At 63.1% G+C, this 27604-nt stretch overlaps 4 protein-coding genes across 4 annotated transcripts in view; 3 read left to right on the top strand and 1 right to left on the bottom strand.

Annotated features, from left to right (window-relative positions):
* The first annotated feature begins 3994 nt into the window (after positions 1-3994).
* Positions 3995-5997, top strand: FZD2 (frizzled class receptor 2). The gene has a single exon (XM_003207066.3). The coding sequence runs from the start codon at positions 4206-4208 to the stop codon at positions 5880-5882; it is 1677 nt and encodes a 558-aa protein (XP_003207114.3). The 5' UTR covers positions 3995-4205; the 3' UTR covers positions 5883-5997.
* A 5469-nt stretch (positions 5998-11466) lies between these two features.
* PSMD11 (proteasome 26S subunit, non-ATPase 11) lies at positions 11467-17969 on the top strand. Its single transcript, XM_085211322.1, is given in 15 exon segments — positions 11467-11628; positions 13838-13939; positions 14244-14368; positions 14898-14969; positions 15078-15135; positions 15524-15718; positions 15809-15953; positions 16047-16107; positions 16259-16321; positions 16423-16438; positions 16441-16547; positions 16801-16836; positions 16981-17032; positions 17289-17431; positions 17503-17969. Coding segments are annotated over 14 exon segments (1266 nt in total). The 5' UTR covers positions 11467-11537; the 3' UTR covers positions 17503-17969.
* A 520-nt stretch (positions 17970-18489) lies between these two features.
* Positions 18490-20439, top strand: CDK5R1 (cyclin dependent kinase 5 regulatory subunit 1). Its single transcript, XM_010727137.2, has one exon. The coding sequence runs from the start codon at positions 18612-18614 to the stop codon at positions 19512-19514; it is 903 nt and encodes a 300-aa protein (XP_010725439.2). The 5' UTR covers positions 18490-18611; the 3' UTR covers positions 19515-20439.
* Positions 20440-20696: 257 nt separating this feature from the next.
* MYO1D (myosin ID) overlaps positions 20697-27604 on the bottom strand; it is a 71235-nt gene continuing 64327 nt past the window's right edge. The window contains exon 22 of the mRNA XM_085211311.1: positions 20697-21817. Within this exon, the coding sequence (XP_085067437.1) occupies positions 21661-21817 (157 nt within the window). The 3' untranslated portion in view covers positions 20697-21660. The remainder of the gene's footprint in view (positions 21818-27604) is intronic.

The raw sequence follows: 27604 nt of genomic DNA, 5'->3' as shown, positions 1-27604 counted from the left end.
ACACAGCCCAACACAACACAGCCCAACACAACGCAGCCCAATGCAACACAGCACAACACAACACAGCCCAACACAACACAGCACAACACAACACAGCACAACACAGCACAACACAACACAGCATAACACAGCACAGCCCAACACAACACAGCCCCAACACAACACAGCACAGCCCCAACACAGCACAACACAACACAGCACAGCACAACACAACACAGCCCACAACACAGCACAGCCCCAACACAACACAACACAACACAACACAGCCCCAACACAGCACAGCCCCAACACAACACAGCACAACACAACAAAACATAGCACAGCCCCCAACACAGCACAGCACAGCCCCAACACAACACAACACAACACAGCCCCAACACAGCACAGCCCCAACACAACACAGCACAACACAACACAGCCACAGCACAGCACAGCACAGCCCTGACACAACACAACACAACACAGCCCCAACACAACACAGCACAACACAATACAGCACAACACAACACAGCACAGCACAACACAACACAACACAGCACAACACAACACAGCACAACACAACACAACACAGCACAACACAACACAGCACAGCACAACACAACACAGCACAGCACAGCACAGCACAGCCCCCAGAGCCCCGTGTGTTTCTGCACACTGTGAGCAGCTGCTTCCTGCAGGTTGGCTGGGCCTCTGTGCTGCACCAAGCAGCTCTGTGTGGGGATGGAGGGGTTGGGGGGCAGGCAAGGAGCAGCCCCTGCTGTGCTCTGCAGCCAGGGCTTGTGCTAGGATGTGCCATGTGGGGGTGTGCTGTGCCCCATAGGGATGTGCTCTGCCCCATAGGGATGTGCTGTGCCCCATAGGGATGTGCTGTGCCCCACAGGGATGTGCTCTGCCCCATAGGGATGTGCTGTGCCCCACAGGGATGTGCTCTGCCCCATAGGGATGAGCTGTGCCCCATAGGGATGTGCTGTGCCCCACAGGGATGTGCTGTGCCCCATAGGGATGAGCTGTGCCCCATAGGGATGTGCTGTGCCTCATAGGATGAGCTGTGCCCCATAGGGATGAGCTGTGCCCCACAGGGATGTGTTGTGCCCCATAGAATGTGCTGTGCCCCATAGGATGAGCTGTGCCCCATAGGGATGTGCTGTGCCCCACAGGGATGTGCTGTGCCCCATAGGGATGATCTGTGCCCCATAGGGATGTGCTGTGCCTCATAGGATGAGCTGTGCCCCATAGGATGAGCTGTGCCCCATAGGGATGAGCTGTGCCTCATAGGATGAGTTGTGCCCCATAGGATGAGCTGTGCCCCATAGGGATGAGCTGTGCCCCATAGGGATGAGCTGTGCCCCATAGGGATGAGCTGTGCCCCATAGGATGAGCTGTGCCCCATAGGATGAGCTGTGCCCCATAGGATGAGCTGTGCCCCATAGGGACGCTCTCTGGTCTGGGCTCTGCCGGCACAGATCCGTGTGGGGACAGCAGTGTCCCGCCGGGCACAACTCCGTGCCGCCCCTGGGCACAGGGACACTTCGGTGCCGCCCCTCGGTCCCTGCCTCCAGGCCCAGGGCGGCTCGGTGTCGCCTTCGGCACGGCGCAGCCCCGCGTCCCTCTGGGCGCAGATCCTCGCCTCCCGCACGCCGCTGGAACCGGCGCTGAGCGCGGCGTCCCCGCGGGGCACAGCGGTGGCCCGAAGCGAGCCGTCAGCCGCAGCTGCGCCTCGGGTACGGGGGCACCTCGGCGTCCCCGTGGGCACGGGGGGTCCCCAGCGGGGCTGCGTGGGCCTGGAGGGCAGGGGGGCGCCGGGGGTCCATGGGGTGAGCGGACAGCGGCACGGCTGGGGACAGAGCCGGCGGGGGACCTGCGGCCGCCCTCGGGCAGCGCCGTGCGCTCTGCGAGTCCCGGAGGCTGTTTGCAGCCCGGGGAGGGCGGGAGGGGGGGCGGAGGGGGGTCCCTGCGGGGTCACGTAGCGCGCAGCCCCGAGACGGGACGGCTATAAATAGCGGGCGCTGCTGTCACCTCCCGTCACTGCTGTCACCTCCCGTCACTGCTGTCACCTCCCGTCACGCGCACGGCGCTGCCAGGCACCCGGGCGGAGAGGAGCGGCTGCGCCGCGGGGCACCGAACCCCGGCAGCCACGAGGGAACGGCAGCGCCGGGGGCACCGCAGCCACGCCGGGACGAGGAGGGGATCCGGGGCCGAGCGAGCCGGGCCGCGCGGAGCCGCGCAACGGGGGCGGAGCGGGGCGGCCGCGACCCCAAAGCACCGCACGCGGGCGCACGGCCCCGCACGGCCGCTCCAAAAATACCGCGCGCTGACGGCGACAGCTGCGCCCGGCGGCGCGTGCCTGGGGGCTGCCGGCCCCGCCGCCCCGCGTCGCTCATCCCGGCGTCCCGCACCCCTCCCTCCCGTCCCCGCCGTCCCCGCACCGCGGCACGCGGCCCTCCCGACGGCGCTCGGCCGCGGGGCGCAGCGGGACGCCCTTAAGCCGCCCTTAAGCCGCCCTTTCATTCCGCCGCTCCGCTCGCGAGCCGCCCGAGCCGTGAATGCGGGCCGCCGCCGGGGACGTGTCCGACACGGCCGGGAGCCTCCGGGCCGCGGGGTCGCCGGGAGCGGAGCGCGGCCCCCAACGGCCGGCCGGCCTCTCCGGGGTCACGGAGGACGGGAGCGGCGGAGCCTCGAGCTGAGCGCAGCCCCGTAGGCGTGCAAACGTGTGTGCGTGTGTGTGTGTGTGTGTGTGTGCACATTGTGTGTGTGCACGTGTGTGTGTGTGCACACGTGTGTGTGTGCACGTGTGTGTGTGTGCACACGTGTGTGTGTGTGTGCACGTGTGTGTGTGTGCACATTGTGTGTGTGCACGTGTGTGTGTGTGCACACGTGTGTGTGTGTGTGCACGTGTGTGTGTGTGCACATTGTGTGTGTGCACGTGTGTGTGTGTGCGCACGTGTGTGTGTGTGTGCACGTGTGTGTGCAGACACGTGTCGGCTCCGCTGCCCACGCCGATCCCCCCCATCTGTTCCCCCTCCCCCCCCGGCACCGTGAGCGCCTGGTTTTAATTAGCGGCTCTTAAGTGTGAAACAAAGCCGGGGCCGGGGCCCCTTCCCCCCTTCCCGAGCCCCGCGGCTCCCATCGCAGCTCCCCGTCCCGCCCCCGTTCTGCCCCCCGCCTTCGCACCGCCGATCTCCCGGCCGCGTCCCTTCCCGCAGGTCTCGTGGCGGCGGTGCCCTGCCCGGCCCGGTTCGCCCCGCACACACCGAGCACGGCCCGCCGCTCCCCGCGGGGCTCAGGCCGTCCCCACGCGTGCCCGGAGTCCCCCCAGCGCCGGCGGGGCGGCACGGGGCGCGGACGCCGAAGTTCCCCCCCCGACGCAGCCCGACCCCGAACGGACCCCGTGAGCCGGGGCGGCCCGGCCGGGTCCCCACCGCCACCGCCGCGGGGACGACGCCGGGGGTCCCACGCGGGGCCGCGGGGTTCCGCTCCGCCCGCCGCCCCCCCGCCCCTCCCCCCGCCCCGCAGCCGCGCGATGGTTTCAATTACGCCGTGAAAGGCTCTGGGGCCCCCCGAGCGGGGCTTCTGCGCGCGGCTACGGCCGAGCTGACGGCGACGGAGGGGGGCGGGGGGGAGCGAGCCGCCGCCGAGGGTCTCCGCGTCCCCCCCGGGGCTGAACCCCCCCGACGGCACCGCCCCGCCGAGCTCCGCTTCGGGGTCGAGGCGTCCCAACGCACGGAGCGGCGCGGGGCGGCCGGGGACGGCGGGGATCCGAGCGGCGCTTTGCGGGGGGGCACTCGAGAAAGTCGCCGAAAAAGTCGCTTCGCGCCCCCGGATCGGGCCGGGGGGGTCCGGGCGGGGGGCCGCGGGGGAGGGGGAGAAGTTCCGCAGCGCCGAAAAGTTTTTGCGGGGGGGGCGGGGAGGGGCGGGGGGCCCCCGGGGGCGGGGGGGACCGCGGGGGGGGGCGGGGCGTGCGCGGGGCGGGCTGCGATTGGCGGGGCGGGGGGCGGGGCGGGGGGGGGCCGCTCCTCCCGGCGGGTCCGCGGCGGCGCCCCGCACAAAGGCGGCGGGTGGGAGCGCGGCGGCGGCTGCGGGCGCGATAGGGCGCGATAGCCCGCGATACGGCGCGATAGCGCGCGATACGGCGCGATAGGGCCGCGCTGGGAGCGGGGCTCGGCGAGCGCGGGGCCGCCGGGCGGCGCGCGGACCCCCCCGGCGCCATGCGGGCCCCCCCCGGCGCGCTGCCCGTCCTGGCCGTGCTGCTGGCGGGGCTGAGCGCGGCGCCGAGCCGGGGGCAGCCGCACGGCGAGAAGGGCATCTCCGTGCCCGACCACGGCTTCTGCCAGCCCATCTCCATCCCGCTGTGCACCGACATCGCCTACAACCAGACCATCATGCCCAACCTGCTGGGCCACACCAACCAGGAGGACGCGGGGCTGGAGGTGCACCAGTTCTACCCGCTGGTCAAGGTGCAGTGCTCGCTGGAGCTCAAGTTCTTCCTGTGCTCCATGTACGCCCCGGTGTGCACCGTGCTGGAGCAGGCCATCCCGCCCTGCCGCTCCATCTGCGAGCGCGCCCGGCAGGGCTGCGAGGCGCTGATGAACAAATTCGGCTTCCAGTGGCCCGAGCGGCTGCGCTGCGAGAACTTCCCCCGGCACGGCGCCGAGCAGATCTGCGTCGGGCAGAACCACTCGGAGGACGGCGGCTCCTCGGCGGCGCTGCTCACCAGCGCCGCGCCGCCCGTCGCGCACGGCACCCCCGGAGCGCCGCGCTACGCCACGCCGGAGCGGCCGTTCCACTGCCCGCGGGCGCTGAAGGTGCCCGGGTACCTCAACTACAAATTCCTGGGCGAGAAGGACTGCGCGGCGCCCTGCGAGCCGGCCCGGCCCGACGGCCACATGTTCTTCAACGAGGACGAGATCCGCTTCGCCCGCGTCTGGATCCTGGTCTGGTCCGTGCTGTGCTGCGCCTCCACCTTCTTCACCGTCACCACCTACCTGGTGGACATGCAGCGGTTCCGTTACCCCGAGCGGCCCATCATCTTCCTGTCGGGCTGCTACACCATGGTGTCGGTGGCGTACATCGCCGGCTTCGTGCTGCAGGAGCGCGTGGTGTGCAACGAGCGCTTCCAGGAGGACGGCTACCGCACGGTGGTGCAGGGCACCAAGAAGGAGGGCTGCACCATCCTCTTCATGATGCTCTACTTCTTCAGCATGGCCAGCTCCATCTGGTGGGTCATCCTCTCCCTCACCTGGTTCCTGGCCGCCGGCATGAAGTGGGGCCACGAGGCCATCGAGGCCAACTCGCAGTACTTCCACCTGGCCGCCTGGGCCGTGCCGGCCGTCAAGACCATCACCATCCTGGCCATGGGGCAGATCGACGGCGACCTGCTGAGCGGCGTCTGCTTCGTGGGGCTCAACGGCATCGACCCGCTGCGGGGCTTCGTGCTGGCGCCGCTCTTCGTCTACCTCTTCATCGGCACCTCCTTCCTGCTGGCCGGCTTCGTCTCCCTCTTCCGCATCCGCACCATCATGAAGCACGGCGGCACCAAGACGGAGAAGCTGGAGCGCCTGATGGTGCGCATCGGGGTCTTCAGCGTGCTCTACACCGTGCCGGCCACCATCGTCATCGCCTGCTACTTCTACGAGCAGGCCTTCCGCCAGCACTGGGAGCGCAGCTGGATCAGCCAGCACTGCAAGAGCCTGGCCATCCCCTGCCCGCTGCACTTCACGCCCCGCATGACGCCGGACTTCACCGTCTACATGATCAAGTACCTCATGACCCTCATCGTGGGCATCACCTCGGGCTTCTGGATCTGGTCGGGCAAAACGCTGCACTCGTGGAGGAAGTTTTACACGCGGCTCACCAACAGCAGGCAGGGCGAGACCACGGTGTGAGCAGGGCGGCTGCGGGCGAAGGGCTGCCTCTCCCCATCTCCCTCTTTCTCTCTCTCTCTGAGTTATTTTTTTGTTTTGTTTTGTTTTGTTTTTGTAATTAAACCTGTAAATAGCACTTGTAAATTTAATTATATATTTCTATTTAAAGAAAAGGAGGAAAAGGAAAAAAAAAAAAAAGAGGGGGAAAAGAAGCCAAAGCCGAGTGCTGGGCTGCTGCTGGCCTCGGCCGGGCGCTCACCTCGGGGCTGCCGGGGAGCCAGCAGGCAGGAATGGGGAGCAGAAAAGGAGCAGAAAGCGCCGTGCTGTCACTGTGTGCTTTTCTGGCTGCCTGCCCAGGAGCCGGGCTGTGTTTGGGGCTCTCCTTGGGGCTCTCCTGCTGCGTCCTCCCCACCTCTGCAACTGCAAATACAGAGAGTGAAACAAGCGCTGCTGTTCTCCTCGCGGCTCTGTTTTATTTCCTGGGGTTGGGACGGCGCAGGGCCGCCTTTGGGGCCATCGCCGTGCGGCTCCTCCGGCTGCAGACAAAGAGCTTTTGCAGAAGGGGGGGGAAAAAAAGGGAAAAAAAAAAAAACAACCTAAATTTCAGCGAACGCAGAGGATCCCCCGCTGCGGGGCTCCTCACGGCGCGATGCAGCCTCGGCCCCGAGGAAATAGCTGGCATTTTCGGCAGGATTACGGCTGCGGGAGCTGGGAGACACGTGGAGGAATCCCTGCGATTTGGGCTGGAAATGTGGAGTTTTGGGGCCGTCGTCACGGCATCGCTGTGCTGCGGGGCGGAAAAAAGTTTGTCCTGAGCAGAGCGGGGCCGGGCTGGGCTCAGTCCTGGGCAGCCCCAAAGCCCTGCGGGGTCTTCGTGGCACAGCCAGAGTGGGATTTTCCCTTCCCCTTCCCCAGAAGGGCCGGCAGCAGCCGTGGGTCCCCGAACCCTGCGTGTCCCATTGATGAAACGTGCCGGGTTTGGGGCAGGAAGGAGCCGAAGGGGTTACGGCAGCGCCTCGCGCGTCTGCAGCGCATTTTGGAAAGGAAAAGCTCCTTGGATCCGGCTGGATTTTCCAGCGATGAGCTGCGGGGGGGTGGGGGGCCGGCAGAGCCGTGCTGGGGGGCCCCACCATGAGGGGCCGAGGTTTGGTGCCCCGCTTCCCTCCGTGCCTTGGGGGCCACAACCCGATGGGTCGGGGGGGGTTCGGCCCCAGCCCCCCCAGCTGTGCGGGAGATGTGGGGCCGGGGGCTGCGGGGGGACCCTGCGTTCAGAGCTGCGGGGCTGAAAGCATCGCCGGGCACGGGGTGAGGCCGTGGGCAGCTCTGGCAGAGCTGAGGGCCCTGCAGTCCTGCGGGGTGGGGCTGAGCGGGGCCTCGCAGGGGTTTATTGGGGAGTTTTGGGGTTGGGAGGAGCCGTGCGCCTCGTGCGTCCCCTAAGCGCCCACACGAGGGGCTGCCTGCGACCAGCCGGCACCGCAAGGACGGGGCACCACGGCGCTGAGCTCCGCCCTCACCCACAGCCGGAGCGCAGAGCCCCGCGTTGGGGACGATGGGTGCCGACCCCACAGCTGCCCGCAGGACCCCGGGGGTCCTCACTGCGGTTGGGGCCGCGCTGAGCCCATCCGTGCCGCCGGAGCAAAGCAAAGGGGCAGCAAACGCCACAAGCCGCTCCGTGCAGCCTTTGATGTCCGCGCTGTTTGCTCAGCTGCCCGATTAAAGCCCTGCCCCCATCGCCCCGCAGGGCGCGCCGTCGCCCCGATGCCTCACCTGGGGTTTGGACCCCTGATGTGGGGCGGCCCCGACGTCCCGCACGGCCCTGCGGTGGCCGCTCGGCTTGGAGCGCTGTGGGACGGCGGTGTCCCCGCGTCCCTGGGCTCCTCCGACTCCTGTCCCCATTCCCCACCCCGCAGGGTCGCCCACCCCGGAGAAGGCAGGAGCTGGGCCCCACATCCATGGCGAGGAGATGGGGCGGTGCGATGGACACCGGGCTGGGGCTCAGCGCATCCCTGTTTGTCCAGGGATGATGGGATGGACACGGGAGGGTGGATAGGAATGGGGGGGTGGGACAGGAGGACGTGGGGTGATAGACATGGGGTAGGTGGACAGGGGACAGATGGGCGCGGGACAGACAGACGCAGCATGGATGGATATGGATAGACTGATGTGGGATGGATGGATACGGGGTGGGTGGACACGAGGGGGGTTGAGAGGGACAGGCAGACATAGGATGGAGGGGTACAGATAGATGGACGTGGGACAGGTGGACACAGTGCATGGATACAAGCAGGTGGCACAGGATGGATGGACATGGGATGGGCGGATATGGGATGGGTGGATGGACATGGGATGGGTGGACGGATGGAATGTGGGAATGGGCAGATGTGGGATGGATGGACGTGGGATGGATGGATGGATATGGGATGGATGGAATGTGGGAATGGGCAGATGTGGGATGGATGGATGTGGGATGGACTGATGGATATGGGATGGATGGATGGATATGGGATGGATGGAATATGGGACGGGCAGACACGGGGTGTATGGACATAGGATGAATGAGTAGACATTGGGTGGACATGGGATGGGTGGACACGGGACTCACGGACACCGGACAGATGGACATGGGATGGATGACATGGGATGGGTGGATATGGAAGGATGGATGTGGGGTGGGTGGATACGGGATGGATGGACACTGAAAGGTAGCAAGGGACAGATGGACGTGGGGGGGTGGCCCAGCCCCTCCCTCCTCGCACCCATCAGTACTGCAGTGCCCCCACCCGGCACCCCCCGCCCGTCCCACCCCCCACGTGCCCCACATCCCCCTCCCCACGGCCGCCATCCACGCTGGCTTTTCCGGCCCAGCTGTCCCGCGGGGGCCGGGCAGGAATTCGGCCGGGGCTGAGCAGCGCGCGGAGCTCCGGAGACAGAGCAGCCTCTGAATGCAGGGAATGTTTTTGCAGCTGGAGTCCATTAGGGAGGGCTCGGCGGCTTTATTAATCCCAGCCTTATTGCTCAAGAGGCGCGGGGGGAGCGCGGGGTGCGCGAGGGGGAGAGCGGCAATGAGAGGGGGTGGGGGCGTGAAGGGGGGTGAGCGTGCAAGGAGGGGATCCCTGATGCGGGCTGCTCCTCCAGCACGGGGCTTTTCTGCACCACGGAGGCTGTCCCTCTGCAGAGCTTCCCCTGTTATGGAGGCGCCCCAGTGATGCAGGTTTCCCCAGACTGAGGTTGCCCCACAGTGGAGGTTTCCTCTATGACAGAGGATCCCCCTGACGGGCTCTCCTCCCCCACAGAGGTTCCCTCGTGATGGAAATATCCTCCCGATGAAGGCTTCCCCAGTGATGGAGGTTCCTCCCCACAACGCAGGTTCGTCCTGCGCTGGAGCTCCTTGATGGACCTTCCCAGGGGTGGAGGTTCCCCCAGTGCTGAGGTTCCCCAGGATGGGGGCTTCTTCACAACGAGAAGATGGAGGTTCCCCCGTCAGTTCCCCCATGACCGTCGTTTTCCTGTCACTGAGGTTTCCCCGCAATGGACGTTGCCCCACTGATGCAGGTCCCCACTGATGCAGGTCCCCACGTCTGGAGGTTCCCTCCATGATGGAGGTTCCCGTTGGTGCAGGTCCTGCTGGAGGTTCTCACTCACGGAAGTTCCTCCACTGATGGAGATTCCCACTGATTTGGGTTCCCCAGCTAACGGAGGCTCGCCCCGATGGAGGTTCCCCCATTGCTGGGGTTCCCATTAATGGAGGCTCACACTGATGAGGTTCCCATTGAGGCAGGTTGGAGGCTCCCCCACTGACGGAGGTTCTCCCCACGGTGGAGGTTCGCACTCAAGGAAGTTCCCCCATTGCTGGAGGTCCGCAGTGCAGCCGCACACCTGGCAGGCAGTGGGGCAGAGCAGCACCGGGAGGAGCAGCTGTGGGGCTGTGGGGTCGGGTTTGGGATCTGTGTTGTGGGGCTGAGCCCCGCTGTGCTGCCGCCCGGCCTGGCGCTTCTCTTTCCTCTCCTTTTTATTTCCTCATTTCTCTCTCTTTTTTTTCTTTTTATTATTTTTCCTTTCTTTTTTTCTCCCTTTCTTCTCTGATTCTTTTTTTCTCTTTTTCATCTTCTTAATTTTTTCTCTTCTTTTTTAATTTATTCTTTTTCCTCTATTTTTCTTGTTTCTTGTTTCTTTTTTCCCTCGATTTTATTTTTCTTTTTCTCTTTTCCATTTTCTCTGTTTTTCTCTTTTATTTTCCTCATTTTTTCTTTTTTTTTCCGCCTTTTTTCCCCTCTGCTTTTTCCTCCTCTCCCCTTTCTCCCCTTCCTCCCCCGCCCCTTTCTCTCTCTCTCCCATTTCTCTCCTTATCCCTCCTCCCCATTTTTCCTCCCCTCCTCCATAGCGGTTTCTCCTCGCCCCAAACGCAATTTCTCACACTTCGCGTCCCGCCCCCCCCCGCGCACCCCCGACCCCACACGGCCGCAGCGGAGGAACGAAACGCCCCAAATCGGAGCCTCCGAGCCGCTCCGTGGGGCTGCGTCACCCCCTGCCGCCCGCCCCACAAACGGTGGGGATCCAGGATCCCAAATCCCATCTCTGGAGTTCTGTGATCCCAAATCCTACTTCTGAGGCTCCACGATCCCCGGTTTCGCTTTTGGGGCTTTTCTGCAGCTGCGCCCATTCATTAATCCGGAGGCGATCTGAGCCCGGGGAGCGCTGCCCAAACGGAGCAGCGAACCGCCCTATAGGCTGTGGGGGCAGTGATGGGGTGGGGGGGGCAGTTATGGGGTGGGGGCAGTGATGGGGTGTGGGGGGCAGTTATGGGGACAGGGGTTGCAGTGGGGCTGGGGGCGGCCCAAGGCTGCGGGGGGGGCAGAGCCACAGCATGGGAGAGTGTGATGGGGGGTGGGGTACGGGATACGTGTATGGGGATATGGGGTGTGGGATACGGGGTATGGGGTGTGGGGGTGGGGGATGGGGGTGGGGGATATGGGGTGTGGGGTGGCGGTATGGGGTATGGAATGGGGGTGTGGGGCATGAGATGCGTTAGGGGATATGGGGTGTGGGATATAGGATATGGGGTGTGGGGTATGGGATACAGGGTATGGGGTGTGGGATATGGGGTACAGTATGGGATGTGGGGCATGAGATGCGTTAGGGGATATGGGGTGTGGGATATATGGGATATTGGAGTGTGGGGTACAGGGTGTGAGAGCAGTGTTAGGGGATCTGGGTTATAGGATATGGGGCATAAGGTACAGAGTGTGGGATACGGGGTGAGGGCTGTGTTAGGAGAGGGGTACGGGATATAGGAGAGGGAATGGAGACCATGGGGCATGGGATGTACGGGGTGAGGGGCAGGGGATGCGGAGTGTGGGGTGCGGGATATCGGATGTGGGGTACAGGATGCAGGGTGTGGGATACGGGCTGTGGGGGCGGAGCACGGGATGCGGGTGCGGGCTGCGGGCCGTGCTTTGGGGGTTGCGACGTCGGGCGCCGTGCGGACGTCGGGACGCCCCGCCCCCGCCTACAACTCCCATCGGCCCTCACGGCCGGAAGTGGGTGTGCCTTCCTCCTCTTCCAGGCCCCGCCCCCACGCGGACTACACCTCCCGCCATCCCCGCGCACCGGAAGTGGGCGTCCCCGAGGGGGCGGGGCTTCCGCCGCCGGCCGCGAGGAGGAGCGAGCAGAGCTAAGATGGCGGCGGCGGCGGTGTTGGAGTTCCAGCGCGCGCAGTCCCTGCTGTCCACCGACCGCGAGGCGTCCATCGGCATCCTGCACTCCATCGGTGAGGCCCGGGGCTCCCCGCGATCCCTCGGCCGGCGCCCGGCCGATCCCCGCCCCCTCCGTTCCGCGGCACGGCCGGCTGCTGACTCACGGCGCGGCGCGGCCTGCCTGGCTCGGGGCGGCGGGGTCCGGAATGGCGGGGATGGGGGGGGGTTTGGGGTTTGCGGCTCCCCGTGGGGTTGGGCTGTGACGTGTGGGGCAGCGGCTGCAGCGCCGTCAGTGCTGTGCGAGGAGCTTTGGGAGCAGTGGTGAGAATCACAGAATCACAGAATGCCCTGGGTTGCAAAGGCCCACAGCGCTCATCCAGTCCCAACCCCTGCTATGTGCAGGTCACAACCAGCAGCCCAGGCTGCCCAGAGCCACATCCAGCCTGGCCTTGAATGCCTGCAGGGATGGGGCATCTACAAACTCCTTGGGCAACCTGTTCCACTGCCTCACCACCCTCTGATTGAAAAACTTCCTCCTCATATCCAACCTAAACCTCCCCGTCTCACTTTAAAACCATTCCTCCTTGTCCTGTCACCATCCACCCTTGTAAAACAGCCATTCCCCTTCCTTTCTATACGCTCCATTCAAGCATTAAAAGGCCACAATGAGGTCACCCCAGAGCTTCTCTTCTCCAAGCTCAACAAGCCCAGTTCCCTCAACTTTTCCTCATAGGAGAGCTGCTGCAGCCTCTGAGCATCTCAGTGCCCTCCTCTGGGTCTGTGGGTGGGGGTTGGGGTGGGATAGGGGCTGCTGGGGGTATGGGATGAAGGGAGTACAGGGTGTGGGGTAGAGAATATGAGGTGTGAGTTACGGGGATGTGACGTGTGGGTCGTGTGGGATGTGGGGTTCCTCTGGTGGCGCCATGCAGCAGAAGTTGGAGTTGTCCTCAGTGCTGTGTGGGAGCTCTGGGGGTGTCGTGGTGAGGGTCTGTGGGTCGGGGCAGGATGGGGGTTGGGTGGGGTAGGAACTGCTGGGGGTGGGGGGCGTTGGGGGCAGGGAGCTGCTGGCTGTGGGGTACAGGGCTGTGGCATATACAGAGTATGGGGTGGGGGGTGGGAGCCATAGAGTGTGGTGCAGGGTGTGGGGTATAGGGGCTGCGTTGTGGGGGTGTGACGTGTGGGGTCAGGGAATATGGGGTTCACCCCCAGGGATCACAGAACGGCCCGGGTTGGAAGGGAACTCAAAGATGATGAAGCTCCAACCCCCACCAATGCAGGGCCACCAACCTCCACATCTCACAGCAGCCCAGGCTGCCCAGGGCCCCATCCTTGCTGGCCTTGAACACCTCCAGGGATGGACGGGGATCCACAGCCTCTGGGCAGCTGTTCCAGCACCTCCCCACTCTCACAGCAAACAACTTCCCCTGACAGCCAGCTGAAATCTGCCCTCCCTCAACTTAAAGCCATTCCCCTGTCCTGCTGTTATCTCCCCTTTCCAAGAGTTGATGGGGATGCCATGGGGCAGCGCCCTCAGTGCTCAGGGGCTCTGGGGGTGTCACAGGATCTGTGGGTGGGGGTTGGGGTGGGATGGGGGCTGCTGACGGGTGTGGGGTTATGGGATGTATGGGGTACAGGGTAGGGGGTGTGGAGTAGGTGATACAGGGTGTGGGATATAGGATATGGGGTGTGAGTTATGGGGTTATGACGTATGAGCTATGTAAGATGTAGGATATGGGTTAATGGCTTATATAGGTTATGGGGTTTCTCCCCAGGGGTGCCATGGGGCAGTGCTTGGGTGCCCTCAGCACTGTGTGGGGGGTTCTGGGGTGTCATGGTGAGGGTCTGCGGGTCGGGGGCGTGTGGGGAGTGTGAGTGGGGTGTGGGGGTTCCATGTAGGATGGAGGGTTGGGGGTGTGGGCTGGGGGATGTGAGATGCAGGGTGTGGGTTGGGAGGTAGAGGATGTGTGGGGTATAAAGCGTGGGGTTGGGGCTATGGGTAAGGGGTGGGAGGTGGGGGTTAGGAGTTACATGATGTGAGGTGTGCAGTGTGTGACAGACTGTGGTTTGTGGGTGTGGGTTGGGGATGTGAGGTACAGGGTGGGTGGGGATGGGGGACCTCAGCCCCTGCTGCTGGGGCAGCGCAGGCTGTGTGTGATGCAGCTGGGGCTGAGCAGTGGCACAGCTGAGCTGTGCATCGTGCTGTGTTACAGCAGCACTGCTCCGTGTGGGAGCTGACGGTGCTGATCCTCCAGGATCCTCCAGGACTGCTGTGCTCTTTTCCAGTGAAACGCGACGTCCAGGAGAACGATGAGGAGGCAGTGCAGGTCAAGGAGCAGAGCATCCTGGAGCTGGGGTCACTGCTGGCCAAGACGGGGCAGGCAGAAGGTGAGGGGGGGTTGGGGTGGGGAGCTCGCGTCCTGGGGGCTCCATTCAGTGCCTGTGGTGTCTGTGCTGGGATTCAGGGTCTTTGGGGCCCAAAGGACCTCCAGGAGTGGGGGCTGCTCTGACCAACCTTCAGCGGAGCTGGGGGGAGGAGGGAGGGAGAGCTGCTGCTGGGCTTTGATTAAACTTTCAGGTAGTTGGGAAAGAGTTGATGGGGAGAGAAGATACTCAGGTGTTCTGCCAGGATCACTGGCGCAGTGCTGAGCTCACCCAGCTGTGCTGTCTGTCCCGCTTTCTCCCCGTGCAGAGCTGGGGGGGCTCCTGAAATACGTGCGGCCGTTCCTGAACTCCATCAGCAAGGCCAAGGCTGCCCGCCTGGTGCGCTCCCTGCTCGACCTGTTCCTCGACATGGAGGCGGCCACGGGCCAGGAGGTGAGACTGCCTTCAAAGGCCTCCAGCCTCGCCTGCTTAATGAGCAGCTGTTGATCGCTGATGAGGAGGGCTGAGGGCTGACAGAGCTGCTCGCAGGGAGCTCCTTGTCCTCTGGTCGCTCTGTGCCGAGCTGTGCGGCTGCACCCACAGCTTCCCCTTCCAAACCAAACCCGGGTGTTCAGAAATGCTGGTGGGATTTCAGCAATTCAGGGAAGCTTGGAGAGCCCAGCCTTTGTTTTGGTATTCCAGCACGGAAGGGTTGTCCTGGGGGTGAGGAAAAGCTCCTGAGAGCCACGTGTGCGGGGAGGGTTTGTGCTTTGGTTTTGTAAGGCTCGGGGAAAGCCTGGCCTCCACTTTCCCTTGTGCTGGGAGCCGTAATTCACACCTGTCTCCGAGTGCTATGAGCTGTGCGTGCATTATGAGCTGCGGGGTGGGCAGCCTGGAGTAAACCCGGAGGTGGCAACAGCTGTCCTTCCTTGGCCGTGCTGCCGGGCAGGCAGCTGAGCGCTGTTCTTTCCGCTCCCGTAAGGTCGATCTGTGCTTGGAGTGCATCGAGTGGGCCAAGTCTGAGAAGAGGACCTTCCTCCGCCAGGCTCTGGAGGTACGTTGCTTGCGCCTCGCATCTCACGGCGGCGTTTCCCCGGCCGGGGCCGAACCCCACGCGGATCGGAGCGCTGCCGTGCGAGCCCACGCTCCTTCGTGCCCGCAGGCCCGGCTGGTCTCGCTGTACTTCGACACCAAGCGGTACCAGGAGGCGCTGCAGCTCGGTGAGTTCCCGCTGGGCGGCAGCAGCGGCCGCGAGCTCTGCGGAGCGGAACCGCGCTGCTCGTCTCGCACCGCCCCGCTCCCACGGCCGCTCCCGAAGCGCTCCTCCGTTCCGCATCCCGCGGTCCCGCCCGGGCCCGTCTCCCACAGCTCTGGGGACGGAGCCTCGCGGCAGGGACCGCCCGGGGCCCGCGGTGCCCCGCTGTGATGTCAGCTGGGAGCAGCGCCCGCTGCGGCCGTGCTGGACCCGCAGGGCCGCGCCGCCCCATCCCGGCTTTGCGGCGCCCCGCTCCCCTGCCCTCCCCTTCGCTGCTTCCTGGGGCCGGGCTGGGACGCTTCCCGGGGCCGCGTGTGCCGCAGCTCAGCTGGAGCTCCTCTATCCCCGGGCAGGCTCCCAGCTGCTCCGGGAGCTGAAGAAGATGGACGACAAAGCGCTGCTGGTGGAGGTGCAGCTGCTGGAGAGCAAAACGTACCACGCGCTCAGCAACCTGCCCAAGGCGCGGGCTGCGCTCACCTCCGCGCGCACCACGGCCAACGCCATCTATTGCCCCCCCAAGCTGCAGGCTGCCCTGGACATGCAGTCAGGTACTGCGGGGAGCTCGGCACGGCGCGGTGCTGCGCTCACGGGGGGCCGTGGGCAGCCGTCGATACCCGCTTTGCCCCCCCCTCGCCCAGGGATCATCCACGCGGCGGAGGAGAAGGACTGGAAAACGGCCTACTCCTATTTCTATGAGGCGTTTGAGGGCTACGATTCCATCGACAACCCCAAAGCCATCACGGCCCTCAAGTACATGCTGCTCTGCAAGATCATGCTCAACGCGTACGTGGCGTCGCTGCTGGGAGAGGGGATGGTGGGACGGGGCCGCGTGGGGATGCGCGCGGCTGTGGCTCAGTGCTGCCTTCCTTCCCACAGCCCTGAGGACGTGCAGGCGCTGGTGAGCGGCAAGCTGGCGCTGCGCTACGCAGGGAGGCAGGTAGGAGCGCTGCTCTGTGCAGCTCGTCCTGCTGTAGGGCAGCGCCTGTCACTGCTGGGACGCCAATCCTCGCTCCCGCTGCGTCGGCTGGGCCCCCTTCGCCCCACTGCTGCGGATCCCCGCAGGTGACCGCTCCTTTCTTCCCCTGCAGACAGAGGCACTGAAGTGTGTGGCGCAGGCCAGCAAGAATCGCTCGCTGGCGGACTTTGAGAAGGTGAACCTGGGGAGCTGCAGGGCTGGGGGCTGCGGTGTCCCACGTGGGAGCCCCTCGTGTTCACGGGGTCACCGTGCTGTGCTCGCTGATCCCCTCCGTAGGCGCTGACGGATTACAAGTGGAGCTCCGGGACGACCCCATCATTAACACTCACTTGGCAAAGCTGTACGATAACTTATTGGAGCAGAACCTGATCAGAGTCATCGAGCCCTTCTCCCGAGTGCAGGTCAGTTCCCAGCAAGTGTTCCACGGGGCTGCTGCTGGGGGGTCCTGCAGACCTGCTGCACTCCGCTCCCCTTCCGCTGGCACACAATGGGAAGGAGCAGCCCCTCCTGTGGCAGGGCAGGGGTGAGGCCGCAGCCATCTGGGGCCCTGCGGAGTGCGTGTCAGCCCTGCAGCGTGTGTGGTCTGGGCCCTGCGGGGAAGCCTCGGCAGCCCTTGCCCAGAGGAGCGCTGCAGCTGTGCCATTGCTCTTACAGATGGAGCACATCTCCGGCCTCATCAAGCTCTCCAAGGTAAGGGCGGCCCTGGGGGGCACCTCCTGTGTCAGGGGCTCAGCTACAGCACAGCTGTTTGTGCCATACGTGGGGCCGCCCTGCCCCGCTGTGAGTAGGGCAGCGCCGGCAGCGTTTCCCAACGTCTGTGTGCTTCGTTTCCAGGCGGACGTGGAAAGGAAACTCTCACAGATGATCCTGGACAAGAAGTTCCATGGTGAGACCCCACGCCGCTGCCCTGGGGTCCCCTCCTGCCCCTCTGCACCCCTCAGGCTGCCCACGGAGTGGGGTAACAATGGGTGTCGCTGCCGCTCCATTAATCTGGGGCGTTAATTGCTCGTTAATCAGCGCTCGGTTCAGTGCTGCCGAGGTGTGCTCAGCCCTCCTGCCAGCCCTACGGCAGCACTCTGGCTGTGCTTTGGGGGCACCCGGAGCCCTTTGGCGCCCGCTGACTGCAGCTCCGTGCCCCGCAGGGATCCTCGACCAGGGCGAGGGCGTCCTCATCATCTTCGACGAACCCCCCGTGGACAAAACCTACGAAGCCGCCCTGGAGACGATTCAGAACATGAGCAAAGTGGTGGATTCGCTCTACAACAAAGCCAAGAAGCTGACATAGGTGAGAGGAGTGCAGCCGCGCTTCGAGGAGCGCCCCGTGCCCCCCCGCTGACAGCCCCTCCTGTCGTGCAGAGCCGGCCCTGCGCTGCCGTGTGTGTGTGTGACGGGAGAGTGAATCCTTTAGGAGACGTTTTGTTCCACTTTTCGCTCGGAAAGTTTTTAATCCTCCCCTCCCGGTGCTGTTCCTGCGGTGCGGCCCCAGCCGTGCCCTCCCTGCCGCCACTCAGCGGAACGCAGGAGATGAACGGCGGCCGCTCCGTGCAGTGGGGGCCGCTCCGCGCCCTCCGCTCCGCCCCCGCGCTGCTGATGGGGCGGTGAGACCCGGCCGCCCCCACCTCGTCGTTGGCCCCGGAGCCGCGCAGTGCTGGATGCCCCGCACCGCCCCGTTCCTCAGCGCTGCACCTCCTCCACCTCCTCCTCCTCCCCCCGGTCTCTGGGTGGGTTTTGGGCACCGCCGCTGCGTTGAACGGTTCTGTGCTGCCCACCACCGCTGTATCTGATGTTCAGATGAGTTCCAATAAAATGAGGTTTTTTTGGTTTGGGTTTTTTTTTTTTCTCTTTCACTTCCATCTCGTGCCCTGCAGTGCGGGGGGAGCGCAGAGCAGCTTGTGGGGGGGGTTCGCTCCCCCAGCCGTTCTGTGCGGGGCTCAGAGCCGCCCCGTGCTGCGCTGCGCTGCCAGCGCCTTCCTTGTCCCCCCCAGCCGTTCTGGGGCCCGGTGCCGCCCGCCCTGCACGTTGGTCTCGGCGTTGGGTCGAGGATCGCGTTTCTCCTTTTGTCAGCAGCTCCCGTTCAGCCGCGGGCGCTGGCAGCTGAGCGCGGCTCCGTAACGCCGTGCGGGCGGCGCGGCCCGTGGAGGGCGCCGAGAGGGCGTGGCCAAAGCCCCGCTTGGGGGCGCGGTCAGCGCGGAGCGCGCCAATGAGGAGGCGTGGTTCCGGGAGATGGGCGTGTCTTCGCGGCGCAGGGGGCGTGGCCTCCCCTTTCCCCGCCGGCGCGCCGGACGCACGTGGCGACGCGGGAGGGGCGGAGCGCGGCCGGCGCGGGGGCGCGCATTGCGCCGGCGGGAGCGCGCGGAGCGGAGGGGCGGAGGGGCGGGGCTGAGCGCGGCGCTGAGCGGCGGCGGCGGAGCGGGGCCGGGGCCGGGGCCGGGGCGGGCGGCGGGGCCCGGCGGGCGGCCGGCGCCATGGGCACGGTGCTGTCGCTGTCGCCGAGCTACCGGAAGGCCCCGCTGTTCGAGGAGGGGACGGCCACGGTGGGGCATTACACGGCGGTGCAGAACAGCAAAAACGCGAAGGAGAAGGGCCTGAAGCGGCACTCGCTCATCTCGGTGCTGCCCTGGAAGCGCATCGCCGCCGTCTCGGCCAAGAAGAAAAGCTCCAAAAAGGTGCAGCCCAACGGCGGTTACCAGAGCAACGTCACCCACCTCAACAACGAGAACCTGAAGAAATCGCTCTCCTGCGCCAATCTCGCCACCTTCGCGCCCCCGCCGCCCTCCTCCTCCTCCTCCTCCTCCGCCGCCGCGCTCCCCCCGGCTCAGAAGAACCCCCCCGGGGGTCCCGCCGCCGCCACCGCCACCCCGCGCCGCGTGGTGGTCCAGGCGTCCACCAGCGAACTGCTGCGCTGCCTGGGCGAGTTCCTGTGCCGCCGCTGCTACCGCCTGAAGCACCTCTCGCCCACCGACCCGGTGCTGTGGCTGCGCTCCGTGGACCGCTCGCTGCTGCTGCAGGGCTGGCAGGACCAGGGCTTCATCACGCCGGCCAACGTGGTGTTCCTCTACATGCTGTGCCGCGACGTCATCTCGGCCGAGGTGGGCAGCGACCACGAACTTCAGGCGGTGCTGCTCACCTGCCTGTACCTCTCCTACTCCTACATGGGCAACGAGATCTCCTACCCGCTGAAGCCCTTCCTGGTGGAGAGCTGTAAGGAGGCCTTCTGGGACCGCTGCCTCTCCATCATCGACCTCATGAGCCCCAAGATGCTGCAGGTCAACGCCGACCCCCACTTCTTCACGCAGGTCTTCGCCGACCTCAAGAAGGAGAGCGGCGCGGAGGAGAAGGGCCGTCTGCTCATCGGGCTCGACCGGTGAGCCCCGCAGCGCCCCGACCGCCGCCGCCCCGAGGTGACTCCGCCGGAGGCTCCCCCTCCCCCGTCCGTTATCCCCACCGAGGCGGCCCCGATTCGGGGCTCCCGCCGCCCCATCCGTTCTCCTCTTCGAGGCGGCCCGGAGGAGGGCTCTCCTCGGCCCGCCGCCGATTCCCTTCGAGGTGACCCCGGCACCGATTATCCCCATTGAAGTGACCGACGGAGGGGTCGCGGTGTTGGAGCCCCGCGCCGCCCCGTCCGCGTCCCCTGCAGTCGGGCGGCCGCGGTCCCCGGCGCCGACCCCGCGGCGGTGATTGCGGGTCGAGGTTCCCGTCGGGCACCGATCCGGGAGTGCTGGAAGGACCTCCGGGACGGCATCTGCTGCTATCGGACAAACCCCAACCAGCGGGGAACCGCCGCCAGCCCCCCATCCTCCCTTCTCTCATCGTTGCTTTGACAGTGGTATCGCGCATGCAGCCATCGGAGCATTTTGTGTCTTCGGGAATTAAAAAAAGAAAAAAAAAGAAAAAAAAAAAAGGGAAAAAACAACAACAAAAAAAACCAACACGCTCACACACAACAACAACAAAAAAACCCAACCCGGAGCGGGGCCGCAGCCCCGCAGCACACGGTGCCATTCCTCCATCGCTGTACATTGGGATCCGCTGCAGCTCCACGCGTCCGTTTTTTTTTTTTTAGTGCAATCTCCTCCGTAGATCTGTTGACCAAATTGGTGGGTATTGTTCTTAATTTATATCTTCGTCTCCTTTTTGTATGTGTGTGTTTAGTGCGTTTGTACGTATGTGTGGTTTATAACCCGACAGACCGTGTCACGGGGCCCCGTGTGCCTGTAATTTAATGCCCCCCCCTCCCCTTATTTTTATTTATTTTTGTACTGTGCTGATGAAATAAAACGCACTGAGCATCCATCACACGGCACCGCTGCTCTCTGTGCTGGGGGTCACCCCACGCCGGGCCCATCCGCCCCCCACCTGAGTGCTGGCGATGGAGGCACGAAAGGTTCTTTTGTTGCTCTTTTACACGTTCAAATATCGACGACTTGAAAACAACAAATAAATAAAGAGGGTTCGCTGCAGCACGGCCCCGGGTCAGCAGTAGCTCATTTATGGCTTCTCCCCCGCGCAGCGCAGAAGCAGTTCGTTCATGGGAACAAAGCAGGACTCTCTTCTATATACTTTATATTTTATATATATATATAAAACCAGAGCTGGAACAGATGATGCATTTCATACAGACGTCTCGTGACGTACAGCACTGCCATCTCGCAGCACCACAATCTCCTCCACGCCATTCCTCGCCGCACGGAGCAGCGGGGCACAAAGTGCTGCTCAGAGCCCGGAGTGCAAAGCGGGCACCGCCAGGGGGCTGCGGGGCGGGGGGGGTCGGGGCCGAGGGCAGCCGGGGCCGCGGGGACCGCAGCGCCGTGGGGCAGCCCCGCGTCCCACCGAACGGGGCCGGGAGGGGCTGTGCGTCCCGCTGCCCTCGGGGTGGGCGGCGTCGGGCTCCGCTTGGGCTCCGGCGCTGCCCCACGGCTCTGCTGGGATTTCTGATCTCTGCCATCGTGCTGTGAGTCCCGACCTGACCGGCAGCGCCGGGAGCGGCTGCAGCGGGGCCGCGGTGCGGCTGTTGGGAGCCTCGGGACGCAGCGCAGCCCCACTGCAGCCGTGCTATGGGGGCACGCGGCATCTGAAGGTCACGGGGAACGTTTGGGGCGATGCAGGGGGAATTAAGGCAAAGCCGGCACGGAGAGGTCACCCAACTGCTCTGCACCGGGAGCCCCAGCCGAGCGGCAGCAGAGTCCTCGCACTGCCCCGTGCCGTCGGTCAGCGGCGCGCTGCCGGCCTGCCGCGGTGTCGTGGGGTCCTCCTGCAGACCCGGGAGGGGGGGCTTAAGGCACCGCCGTGAGGGGGCAGGGAGGGCATCGGTACCATAAATGCTTTTGGGGAGAATTCAGAAGCTCTTCCCATCGTCCCGACCCACGGCGGCCGCGCCGAGCCGTCGCTGCGGCCGCAGAGCTCCCGAATTCGGGTTCGTCGAGCGCCGAGCTTCGGGGGCGTCCGGCGCAGCGCCTCCAAACGGATCCCACGGGATCCCAAAGCCCCGCGCCGCTCCCGGGGGCCGCAGGGCGGCTATTTGCCCGGCACGCAGAGGACGAACCCGGAGCGATGCTTGGTGAAGTCCGGCTGCGATTGGTCGATCCGCGTCTCCACGGAGACGGAGCATTTCCTGCCGTGCAGGCTGCACTGCACCGGGTGAGCCACGCTGACGCGCAGCGCGCGCTTCTCGCTGCAAAGCAAAGGGCAGCGGTCAGCGAGCTCCGAGCCGCCGGGCGAGCAGCGCTGCAGCGCTCCGTTGAGCCGCCGCCTCGCGGGAGCTGCGGCCCCGATCTGCTTAGGCTGCTATTTTTGCTTCGTCTTACCGGGCCGGGCCGCGGGCTGAGGTTCCCACGTCACGCGTCGGCACGGCGTGACGGCCCGGCGCAGCCTTCGGTGGGGCTGCGAGGAGCCGCGAGCGCGGGGCAGCGGCGGGGCAGAACGAGGCGTGGGCTCGGTGCTCAGCAGGAAGGGGAGCGAGCTTCTCCCACGGCTCGGCCACCCGAGCAGGCTTTACCAAAACCGGGCAGGTGCTCCCCAGCTCCCCGCAGAGCTGAGGCCACGAAGGGACGGAGGTGTCACCCAGGAGACCCCCGAGGTCATCTAGTCGAACTCCAACCCTCGGTGCCCACCCACGGAATGTGGACGAGACCCGAGAGAAAAGGGAAGGAAGGAGGCCGGCTGTCGCACAGCAGCAGTGACCCCACTGCTGGGGTCCGAGGGTCCATGGGTGCAGATAAGCACAGTGCTGCACGTGTGGGGCCGGGGCTGTATCTCCTCCCAGCACGTGTGGGGTGCAGCTCCGTGATACCACGGTTGGAGGGCGTCCCAGTTCTGCTCCCCACAGGCAGAACAATTCCCAGAGCACTTCACAAGGCTCTGCCATTTCTTCTCCCCTGCTGTCATTTATCCCTTACAAAGCATTTGCTAAAGCTGCTCCGTGGTCGGCGGGATGAAAAACGTGGCTGCTAAGTAGGGAATTCCCAGGAAATCTCATCAGCAAAGCAGCTTGCAACAAATAAAGAACACGCACCGCAGGCAGCGCGTTAATATTTCATGTCCTCCAAGCTGAGGGGGGCCCACATCCATGGGGTGCAGCTCCAGCACCCAACAGCCGCCCCATCTCTCAGCTTTCCTGAGGTCTGGCAAAGATGTGGGGAAAGGCTCCCATCCGGCTTTTGGCTTTGGTACAATCCAACCTTGCCACAAAATGCCCCAGTGCTGCGTTTCTAATGAGAAACCACCATGCCAAGAATGTGATTCAGTTCCTGGCCATGGATGGAGCGAAAGCAGCATCGGAAATGCAGCAGCACAGCAATGATGGAGGAGCACTTAGGAAGATGAAGGCAGAGATGTCCTGGCTCTGACATCACAGCTCCATCCCTGCATAGGATGAGCAGCACTGAACTGCCTCGTTCCCAGCACTGCTCCTTGCTGGTGCCCAGCAGGGCTGCGTGCTGCAGATCAGCTCAGGGCTCCTGATGGCCACGTCCTCCTGAGATGTTGGTTTAGAGTTCACAGAACCATGGGCTTGTAGGATGGTTGGGTTGGAAGGGACCTTAAAGGTCATAGAAACATGGGATCGTGGCATGGTTGGGTTGGGCTGGGTTATGTGGGGTTGGGTTTTGTTGGGTTGGGTTGAGTTGGGTTGGGTTGGTTGAGTTGGGTTTGGATGGGTTGAGTTTTGTTGGGTTGGGTTACATTGGGTTGGGTTGGGTTGGGTTGGGTTACGTTGGGTTGGGTCACACTGGGTTGTGTTCTGTTGTGTCGGGTTGAGTTGGAAGGGACTTTGAAGACCACAGACCCATAAAACCACAGCACAGCCAAGTTGGAAGGGATCCCAGAGTCTCACCCACAGCCACGGGCATCTCCATGGATGGGGCACCCACACTTCTTTGGGCACCCTGTGGGTAAGGAATTTCTGTGCCGATGGAGAAATTCCAGAAGAAATGACTGTGCATCGTTCCCTCCCTGAAAGAATTGGGGCTGTGGGGTTCGGGCGGTGCGGACCAGACTGCAGGTAATTCAGCTGTGTGCCACTCACACCGACACCGGGATGGGGATTTTCTGCTGCCTGACAGCAGCTGAAGCAGCTGAGGTGCTGCACACCCCGTGTGCCCCCAGGACAGCAGCACAGCCCCTGCAGCTCTGCTCCCACTGCTGGGTGGGGGTGGGGAGCGGAGCAGCGGCGCTGGGAGCAGGCAGGAGCTGCAGCCCCGGGATGGTCACACAGTTATGGTGTAAAACTGAGCGTGGGGCTCTCAGGGCTCTGTGGGATCACTGGAGCTCTGTGGGATCACTGGAGCTCTGTAGGATCGCCGTCCCCTGCTGCCTTTGATGGAGCGCGGCGCCTTCAGCATCAGAGCTCACGTAACCATGGCAACCAGGCACCCAGCATCCCAGACCATGCGCTGTGCGTGCAGCCAGGCTGCTGCTGAGCATCCCTGAACCCCACGTAACCCCACAGTGCCCAGAGCTGTGTGAGTGTCCCCAGATGTTCCCACTGGGGGGACGCCCCTCTGCACCAGCACGAGATGCTTCCCTCCCAGCTCTGACCTTACATGGCTGTGCTCAGCACCGTCTGTTTCCAGATCTGACCTGAAAACCTCGATTTTCAAACCCCTGTCCCTGTCACTTAATGGGAAAAAAAAGTAATAATAATAAAAAAAATTAAGAAAAAAGAGAGCGAAATTAGTGGCAGCTTCAGGGGATATGAGAACACCATAAAGAGGCTGTGGAGGAGAGGAGGGGAGGGAAGGGAGAAGGGAAAAAGGGAAAAGAGAAAAGGGAAAACAAAGAAGGGGAAGAGGGGAAAGAGGGAAGTGGAGAGGAGGAAAAGTGAGGGGAGGGGAGGAAAGGAAAGAGAAAGGAAGGAGAGGGAGAGGAGAGGAGAGGAGAGGAGAGGAGAGGAGAGGAGAGGAGAGGAGAGGAGAGGAGAGGAGAGGAGAGGAGAGGAGAGGAGAGGAGAGGAGAGGAGAGGAGAGGAGAGGAGAGGAGAGGAGAGGAGAGGAGAGGAGAGGAGGAGAGAGGAGAGGTCTGGGAATCAGTGCTAAGCGAGAGGCTCTGAGGCTGCCATCCCAAACACAGACCGGCGCTTTGCTGTGCTTTGTTCTCATTGCTTCATTCACCCCACGAGTGCAGTTCACAAGGCACTGGAACACCACTACCTTATTTAAGTAGCTGACCTATTTCTGCTCTGCCTCCACCTAGCTCATTCCTCTGCACTTCAGAGGAGCAATCAGCAGATCTGCACATGGCACTGAGAAATGTGCTCCATCCACAGCAGCTGAGCCATTAACAGCAAGCAGCTCCAGCGCTCGGTATTCATTCACCTGAGCAGAATATCTCCCCCCTCCTGCAGCCCAGCTCCCTCCTCCTCTGGGCTTAGCAGAGTTAAATCTGCCACATTTCTTCCTGCAATAAATTGAAAAACTGAGCAGCAAATGGGGAGAAATGCATTGCAAATGCTTCCACTGCTAATGGATGAAGTCTTTGTTCCGGGGCTATCGCAGCGCGTCAAGAGGTTCCCTCCATGGGTTCTGAAGGGCCCCTGCAGTAAGGAGATAAGATGCCACTGCTGTGAAATAATCTCGGTGTCTCGGAGGTGTGGGCTGAGCCAAAGAGCTCCACGGCACAACGACCTCGATGGGAAATGAATCCCATCCCAGCAGGACGTGCACTCAGACACTGCAAGAGCTTCTGCTGCCTTCACAAACACAGAGTGCCCTCCAATCCAATCTCAGGATGCTGGTTTGGCAACACGGATGTGATGGCTGAGAGGTGGCTGATGGGTTCTCCATAAATAAGAGAGAAAACGTTTTGCAAAATAGCTCTGCTCCCTGTGCCATGCTCCTCTCCTCCCAGTCGCACTGCCTTCTTCCCCTCGGTGGTTTCTGAAAGCTTCACTGGTTCAGAGCACAAACGGAACACCCATAAGGCAGCCATGGGCTGTCATGGATGAGGATATTAAAGAGCATCAGCCCAGCTTCCTAACCCAACTTCTGTATGCAAAGGTTGGAACATGGAGGAAAAACCCTCCAGAGACCACAGATGGATCTGAAGCCCCAAAACCCTGTGATGGTTATGGGATGGGATGGGATGGTGATGGGATGGGATGGGATGGGATGGGGATGGGATGGGATGGTGGGATGGGATGAGGGATGGGAGGTGGTGGATGGGATGGGATGGGATGGATGGGATGGATGGGATGTGGATGAGTGGATGGGGGTTGGGTGGGTGGGATGGGTGGGGATTTCATGAGATGGGATGGGTTGAGTTGGGGATGGGGTCAGATGGGATGGGACGGGTTGAAGATGGGGATGATGAGATAGGGACGGGGATGAAGACGGGACGGCAAATCCCCACTGGAGAAAATCTATCCCAGGGCTGATTGCTCAAGTGATCCCTCCTTCAGCCTTCATTATCTCTTCAATTGCATGATCCAAAGGAGAGGAAACCCAAGAGGATGATCTGCACGGGATGCAGGCAGAAGGAGGAGAGGATGCAGTGCATTTCGGGCTGCCTCCTCCCCAACCCCAGGGCTGGGATTGCACCTCTCCAGTGTCAGCTGCTCCATGGGAGGGATTTAAAGACGACTTAGCCAAAAATGATCATTAAAACCTAAATTAAACCTGTGCCTAGTCAATATTTTCCATTCCAACTACCCGAGCAACAGCTTCAGTAGAACCAGCAGCAGCTGCTGAAGTGCTCACAGAACAACGAGCAGTGCCCCATTTCAGGTCACATCTACAGGTGGAATTTGGTGCTGGGAGCCAAAGCTGCTCCATCAGCATCTTTCCAGCAGAGATTAAACCCAACACGAAACACACTTCAGTCCTTTCCTATGGGAAATGAGCTCCCATCCCTCCCAGCTGCTACCCGCCGTGTGCAGGAAGGGCAGCACTGCCACGTCCCTTCGGGAGCGCTGTGCCCTCTGGGCGGACCAGCAGACCTCAAGTTGACATCAACCAGCGGGCATCACCTGCACTCATCCTCACCAGTGACACTGCCAAAAAGATGCCGGAATAAAGGCGCAGGCATCCACTCTGCGTTCCTCATCTCTGCTCAAAAAAACCCCTCGAATTTCGAGTGGAATTCCCTTCACTCTTAGGCCTGGGACCGAATTCTGGAGTGAAAGCAGTCAGTGACGCAGACTTCAAAGCATTCACCCCATCCCAGCCCAAATCGCTGCGTTAATTACAGGTTTGTTCGTCGGGAGCACCGCAGCTCCATCCCAAAAATGGAGACACACACGGGGACGGCCGCCGCGCAGCCCCAACCCGCCGCTAACAATAAACCATCCCAGGCTCCCATTTGCTAAATTGGCTGTGTGCTTTGGAGAGAGGTAATGAAAGGCGTCTATAAATCTCGTCAAACCAGACCAGCAGAGCTGCGCTTTCATTTGACTTTTAAATTGCAGATGCACTTCGTGGTCAGCACCACGGAACGACTGCAGGAGCTGCGTGTTTTTAAGCAGGGTGGCACTGCCCCATGTGAGAGGCACCGTGAGAATGGAACCTCTGTCTGTGCAGAACGATTGGGTCAGTGGGGGCAGGAAATATTCCAGGAGGGAGAAGGCAGAGCGCTGCGGGGCTGGGGAGCGACGCTTTAACCCCATGGAGATGAGTGCCTGTGCTGCAGCGCCGTGCTGGGGAGGCAAAGCAACTGCTTTTCCATCCCTCACCACGAAAGAAACAACCAGAATAAATTCAGGGTGCTTCTGGGAAATGGGCTTTTCGCTGTGATTCGGTGTGATGTCCCCACTGCTGCTCTCAGAGCCTCCATCAGCTCCCCGCAGCTGCGCAGGGTGAGGGGGGATTGCAGAGCACACAGAGATCGCTGCGTTGAGGGCTTCTCTTCAGCTCCGTGATAAAAATAAGAGGTGATGCTCTGTCCCTGCAGCAGACAGCGCTGCACAGCCCTCCTCCCCCCGCAAAGAAGCTGTAGGAAACGTGACGGCTGTGCCACGAGAGGGGCTGCA

The sequence above is a fragment of the Meleagris gallopavo genome, chromosome 29 (genome assembly GCF_905368555.1).
Source record: "Meleagris gallopavo chromosome 29, MGAL_WU_HG_1.1, whole genome shotgun sequence".
Lineage (NCBI taxonomy): Eukaryota > Metazoa > Chordata > Aves > Galliformes > Phasianidae > Meleagris > Meleagris gallopavo.
Note: the sequence above shows the minus strand (reverse complement) of the source record. Positions and strands in the feature narration are given on the sequence as shown.

What these genes read in the sequence shown, in the direction of transcription:
- CDK5R1 (XM_010727137.2), top strand. Translation starts at nt 18,612, where the DNA reads ATGGGCACGGTGCTGTCGCTGTCGCCGAGCTACCGGAAGGCCCCGCTG.
- FZD2 (XM_003207066.3), top strand. Translation starts at nt 4,206, where the DNA reads ATGCGGGCCCCCCCCGGCGCGCTGCCCGTCCTGGCCGTGCTGCTGGCG.